We start from the raw sequence: 7,117 nt of genomic DNA, 5'->3' as shown, positions 1-7,117 counted from the left end.
TTTTCATAATATTGTTAATGCACCGTATAATGAGTGCTGTATTAAAACAAAATGTAATACCTGCTTCAAAAAGTGTTTTTGCTTGGGACATTGTTACTGGCTCCTGTAATACAAGCTAAACCTAATTGTCCCTTCAAACAACAAGGGATTCCCCACACAGAATCTTGCATACCAGAAGGAAAACTTCTCACATGGGGATCTAGTGTAGTTTTTTCTAAGTGGCATTGTAAAATAATTTGGTACCTAACTCAACAATAAAGTATTACAATTTCAAACAACACACTCTAATTCAAATATAATCATATTAGATAGTTGGGTTAAATGAAAAGTAGAGTTTTACATACTTGTGAAATTAGTGATGGCAAAAATGTTTTTTCAATAATATTTGGCACTAATCCTTTTTCAGGAGCATCTGTTTTGGTTGCAGTAGAATTATTTTGCTGCTGATTACCAGAAATTCTTTGCACAACTGAACCAATTGTGCAGTAAGAAAATGGCTGTAAATACGCAAAATATAATCTGACATGAAATCATTTCATATTATAAGTTATTATAAAACATAATATTAACGAATTAAAATAGGAAAGTCGCATAACTCTTGTTCATGTTATATAATAATCATCTCTTTTGTGATGTGGTAGCTGTAACACTTTTATTACATTCGTTTTATTAAACAAGTAACAATAATAGTATTATTTGTACAATTAACTAATGCTGTAAATTTATAATTTTTTCTTACATTCTTATTAAAAATCAAGAGTATAAAGAGATCACCTATATATTAAATAAAATATAAAAATGACACTGAAATAAATTACATGATACTATTGCAGAAATACAAAAATAGTTTGAAAATAAATCAAAATAAGGGTAAAAATAATAAAACTTAAAAACATGATGTGGTAACATAACGTCGACTGCTTGAAATATTTGAACTTGCTATTTCATATTAAAAAGTATAAGATTAATATCTGACCTCAGCAAATGCAGTGAATTTCATGCTAACTGCCAACTTCTGCGTCCCATCAACATATATCGTGACGTTGTTGTGTGCAAACGGCCGCCTGGGTGGTGCCAAGCACACAGTGACGGAATGCCATTTACCATCAGCTAAACCACCAGGACTGCCAATGGAACTGGCGTTTACCGCGGCGGTTAAAATTCGCGTCGTAGTGAAATGGCGGTGACTAGAGAACCGTCGCGCTGCACAAAAACTTCCATGCCGGTACCTTGAGGCGTAATCAAACTGAAAATGAGAAAAATAAACAATTAGATAGATGTAGACGCACCCTCATTGTTAATAATTCATTTTTATATTAAAATGTCATAGACCTCTAATATTTTAGTATGTCATAAAGACCAGGAACTCATTTGCCATACAAGATAACATTAATCGCCAAAAAAATCAAAATCAAGAATAAATATATTAAGTCCTTTATTATGAATTTAGTTTAAATAGTTTTAGTTATTCAACTTAAAACAAGTTAGGTATTTCATATTTGACTTTTTGGTTTTAACGGCCCCCCAGATCTTTCGATTTGCTTAACATAAATTGAAAACTGCAAGATCTTATTTCAACTCATATCAATTATTGTAAAAACATACTTGAATAATTGCCTCCGAAAATTTTGCCCATCCAAGTCTGAAAGAGGATCTAATCGAATCCAACAGTGAAAGCTAAAGCCGTAGGAACATCCTGCCCATTTTCTAATTTCTGGTACCCTTAAACCATCTAAAAATACATAATGTAAATTAATAATGCAAGTACTTAATACAATTATGTAAAAATATTTTTTATCTTAAGATTTTATTATTATTTTAGTCAATTCTCAATATAAAATTGTTATACCTGTTTCTCCCTGCATATCAATATAACTCCTGCAGATCAATTTTTGATTACGAAAAATTGTAGCAACTGCTTGTAAAAGATTCTTATAATATGGCAACTCAAGTTCCGGCCGCAAAAGTAAAAATAGCATTTTTAATTCATGTGTTGTAATTGAATGCAATGCTAAACTTTCTAATAACTTTATTAACTCAATCGCTGCATTTATTGATAGTTTATCTGGATGACCAAGGACTTCACACACAGCAACAATAATCTTGCTTTCAGCTGCTAATTGTTTGCTGAAAATAATAAAATCAAGATATAGATATAATATAATAATAAAAATTGAGAATTCCGTAAAACAAGAAATAAATAAGGTAATAAGATTACCTTAATAAGCCTTCGGTGCATATTTTGCATATCTCCTCTGAAATCCAAGGCTGATCATGTTCATCCATATCAATGATCCAAGTGATTAATCTTATAAGAATGTGTGAATTACAAATTGTGTTATCATTTCCATCTCCGGTTATCATTTTTAGTAACTGGCATAATAAAGATCTTGATGGTGTCCCAAGCTCAGCAACATATGACATAAAAATATCATAATAGTCATTTTTGATAAAAATTTCTCTAGCAGATACACATAGGTGTGTAATTCGAGATAAACTACTTATACATTCTGTGGCTAGTAATTGATGATCTATATCCCAATTCTAAAATCAACAAAAAATAATTTTAAAGCTAGATCTGTTCTTCCATATTAAATTATAATTTCTCAGTAATGTGAAATTAAATATATATACGTATAAATTTACCTTTGTATGTTTCGGCAGTGTTACTAACAAATTCAACAAATTAGCATCTACTAAAGCCTGAGCTATCAGAACATTATTAGCACCATTTGTCATTAACAGTTTTACGGAATTAACAATAGAGCATATGGCAATTGTTTTAACATTATCTTGATTATCCTCAGATATCACTAGATTTTCTTCAGATTGATCAGACAGAAATTTAACAAACGTCGTGTGAAATAAGCTTAGGATCGTAGCTAGTTCTATCTGCCTCTGGTCTGGAGTAGATCTGTGCAGGACCTGCACCATGGCTACGAAACAGCGCAGGGCAATTGTGCGCACTTCACAATCGACGGTTTTTCGTCCTATTACGTCCATAAGAATGCTGACAGTGGCTGGGCAAATGGCACGTTGACCGTTGTGCTTTTTAATTAAAAGAACATATTAAATAAAATATATATATATATATTGAAAAAGCTTTGAATTTATCCAAGTTCTAACACAATTGTTGCAAACTTTACACACATTAAGAAAAGAGTTGTTATAAAAACCTAATAAAAACAATTTGTTAATAAGCTTGAAATATTTTAATTACATGCATCATGATGGAGAAGATTTATTATAAAATCGCTAAGCACAAACGTTTTACTTGCACGATGACTTCAATGTATAAATTCAACAACGAAATATAAGTCAAGGATATTAAACTGAAAATTAAATTCTGGGTTTCTAAGTGAACATAAAACTTAAAGTTTTATAAAGTTTAGAGTAAAAGTTTCATAAAGTTTTTTACATAAAAATATTTGTAAGAAATAGAATTCAGAACAAATATAAGTCAAACTCATTTTGTCGATTAAATAAAATAAAATTTCACAGATCAAAAAAAAAAAATTTGCTATCCTTTTTTAACTACATAATGTTTTTTCTTGAATATATTCTTTGCAAAAGTACTATTAAAATTATTTACTCTTTACTATTAGAAAAAATACATGCAAATGTGTGTTAATCATTTTTTTAATAACAATGACTTGGGTAATTATTTAATTAATTTTAACCCAAACAAGCTTTATCAATGCCATGCAAAAATATTTTAATGACCAATTTTTAGTAACAGTTAACTCACCCCTTCACTAAGTCTACGAGCCATACCATCAGAATTCCAATTGTCAATAGGTTTATAATTCAAAATCATCTTCTGAAAAATTATAATTTTTCTAATACTTAAAATCTAATCAATCATTACTGTACACAATATATATCAACTACTGAAACGTAATGAAAATTTTTCTCATAGCAAATGAAACAATGATCAATTGAATTTCAAAACAAAAATATTCAAAATATATGTTAAATAGCATATTCTTCATTCATATTGAAGCTTTGTTAAATTATTTTAATAATATGTAACTAGCTACTATATCAATTAATAGATTATTCACCTTTACCCATGCCTTTAGTTATTTGATTTAATTCAAACATATAACCAATACCATTTTTAATTAATTTAAATGTACTACTGCAAACATATATTAAAAATTAAAATCAAAATTAACAGTGACACATTATAATAATAAATATGTAACTAAACAGGACGTCACAAATTTTGAAAAGACCTCAAATATAAATATTAGTTTTGTGAATGTGTCTTATGTTTAATATATTCGTGTAAATGAGAAAATATGTAGCTAATTAATTAAACCGTAACAGTAATATATTTAATGGTTTGTTGCATTATCTATCATTATCCTAAAGTAGATGTAAAATAATTGAAATTTAAATGAAGTTCATTGATGCTGTTTTGCATCAATGCAAGCACAAATTTGTTAGCAAGAATCTGTATCTCAAAATTAATAAAATTTCATCTAAATAATTGTATAAATTTTACTTAATCACATTAATATAGAAATCTAACGTGAACTCTATCTGAAAAGCAAGAAGCAATACTTATCTATTAATGTCCGAGAGTTATACCAAGGCATAGCTACCGAAATATAGCCTAGTCTAATATAATTTTTATATCACTTTTAATGTAGAGTATGCAAGAGTGTATGTGCATTGGTATAGATTATAATAATAAAGATTATTCCAAATTCTCTTTCTACAGACTATTTGAAAAAACAATTTTGCCAACATTTAGTTCGAAAATTACTTACTTGGGCACCAAATATCACCGCACCTAATACATGTAAAAGAGCTGTACTTATTTCCGGATAAGAAAACATTAACGAGGATTGAAAACAATCTGAAATTGGAAAATATTATCAATATATATATTGATGTTATTTATTATCAACTAAATATAATTTACCATAGATAAATGGAATGACTTCTACATGAAGCAAAGCTGGTTGGTGTTGCAGTCTTGCAAAATCAGCATTATTATTTAATAAAAAATTTCTCCAAGTGAAATATGGATCGTACAGTACTTCTAACATCAGTGCTAAGGAACGGAGAAATGAATCGGCATTTTCAATTGGGTTTTTTAGCAACTGGAAAGAATAATACATAAGGTTTCTGAATATACATTTTTTAGTTGCGATTCCAGCAATATCCTATATTTACCTTGTGCACAACAATACTGGCAATTGATATACATTGACTGATATATTCACAAGAGGATATGAGGGGGATATTATCAAAATTTCTGCATATTATTGTCAAACATTTAATCAGCACTTCTGCTTCATTGAGGAATCTTGGTGTAATAATATCCTAACGAAAAAAGATTAAAAATATATTACTTCTTTCTTTAAAATTCAATTACACAAAGAAAATCTCACATATTAATAGCTATCATATTTATATGATATATGGGTATGAATAAGTAATATTAATTAATGGTTTTAGTATTTAGTAATATTAATTAATGATCATAGTATAAATGTATGTGATATTATACAGTGAATAAAAACTGTTATATGATTGCTTTTAAAACTATTGCAAAGCAAAATTGATCTTTACTTTAATGTTACAAATGCAAGTAGATAAGTAATAATTGAAAATGCCTTAAGAATGAAAGCCTTTGCTTTTACCTTGGAAGCAATAAAAATAAAAAGTAATTTAATATCAAGTATTTTATAATATACAAATGGTATACAAATAAGCAAACATAAAGTAGAAATCATCGCTAAAGTGCAAACAATTAAATGTAACATTTGCAAAAGGATTTTAATATATATCTGAATTTAATAAACCTTCTCAGCTGTATCTTTAGCTATGTATAAAAATTTGCCAATAGCTGGTAACAGTTCATCTGGCAGTCTTGTCAAATGGGGCCCTGAATCACTTTTAGTCTCGGTTAGACTAGGGGGTTTATTTACATCGAGACATAATTGGGACTCCCATATTCCCACAAATCCTGCTACGAATTGTCTAAAATATATTTCTTCATTCTGAAAAGCAATGAAGAGAAATAAAGAATCAATTGGATAGAAACTAGATATTGCCTAATATTTCAAATACCTTTGTTGTGTATTGGATCCAGAGATTGTAAATATCTTTTCTGGATTCCATTATGAATAGATTATCGTTCTGTCGTTGCTAAAATTGAATTCAATCATGTTTAAATGTAATGTTTAATAAAAATATTATTTCATGTTAACATTCTACACCGATATCAACTGACAGATGACACATCGGCCACCATATTGCGCTAATGTTACTACCTCGTGGTATCTGCTTGTCAAAGAGAAATCAGGTGTTAAACAAAATATAAAACTGGAGGGAAATTTGAATTTACATTCTTTGCGGAAGACGGTTATGCTTTCCTTCTAGTTGACCAAATCTTCAACACTGATAATTTTAATTAATTTATAATTTGAAATATATTTGAAAACTTCAAATTCAAATATGGAATCATTACCCAAAACATGATCAAACTGCAGCTGCTGTTAAAGTGAAATATTTACACATTTTTCCGTATCTTGATTTAAATGATTATTTTATTTTGTTTATTATGTATATTATCATTTCATTCCGTGTTATTCATTTAAATTTCTTACACATTGCACAAAACACATGTAACCCTACCTACCGATTTCGAATCAGGTTTCAGCACATGTATAAATATAACTGATATTTGCATACATGATATATTATATAATACTTTATTTTATTATTAAACCAGTTAAATGTTATGAAATTATATATATATATATATATATATATATCAGATTTCTGATAGTTATCTTATTGGGTATCATGTATGATATACTCACCTGTGCATTTAGTTCGAAATAGTTATTTCAAACATTTGATCCGAATAGTGCTGGTATATAAAATATAACAAAAGTATACCATTTTGAAAATAATATTTGATATTCTTTCACAATGAGGAGTGTCGGAAAAATAGAATTCAAAACAAGCAAACAAAAAATATTTTTATATAAAGCAAAAATCATGGCAGCTCATTTATAATTTTTTTCCTCAGTTTACTTAAACCGCCACAAAATTCACAAGTCTTTGGAAGTAATTACCTTTATAATTAATAGTC

The 7,117-nt window shown here is 28.3% G+C and overlaps 1 protein-coding gene across 1 annotated transcript; it reads right to left on the bottom strand.

The window, feature by feature from the left end:
* Positions 1-2,214: 2,214 nt before the first annotated feature.
* LOC113386070 (neurobeachin-like protein 1) lies at positions 2,215-6,262 on the bottom strand. Its single transcript, XM_026623879.1, has 8 exons — positions 6,088-6,262; positions 5,820-6,017; positions 5,188-5,337; positions 4,934-5,114; positions 4,779-4,867; positions 3,749-3,820; positions 2,647-3,048; positions 2,215-2,544 (listed from the first exon to the last, which is right to left on the bottom strand). Exons 1-8 carry the CDS (start codon positions 6,136-6,138, stop codon positions 2,215-2,217), a joined length of 1,473 nt encoding a protein of 490 aa, XP_026479664.1. The 5' UTR covers positions 6,139-6,262.
* Between the last annotated feature and the right edge of the window lie 855 nt (positions 6,263-7,117).

Source organism: Ctenocephalides felis, unplaced genomic scaffold (assembly GCF_003426905.1).
Source record: "Ctenocephalides felis isolate EL2017-DRISC unplaced genomic scaffold, ASM342690v1 CF-g0.4_SCAFFOLD_03571, whole genome shotgun sequence".
Classification (NCBI taxonomy): Eukaryota; Metazoa; Arthropoda; class Insecta; order Siphonaptera; family Pulicidae; genus Ctenocephalides; species Ctenocephalides felis.
This window is presented reverse-complemented; position numbering and strand designations above follow the sequence as displayed.

Coding starts and splice junctions, on each gene's coding strand:
- LOC113386070 (XM_026623879.1), bottom strand. CDS start 6,138: ATGGAATCCAGAAAAGATATTTACAATCTCTGGATCCAATACACAACA. Junction 5,115..5,187: donor CCAGTATTGTTGTGCACAAG/GTAAATATAGGA, acceptor TATTCTTTCCAG/TTGCTAAAAAACCCAATTGA. Junction 3,049..3,748: donor CTCGTAGACTTAGTGAAGGG/GTGAGTTAACTG, acceptor TTAATTAAAAAG/CACAACGGTCAACGTGCCAT.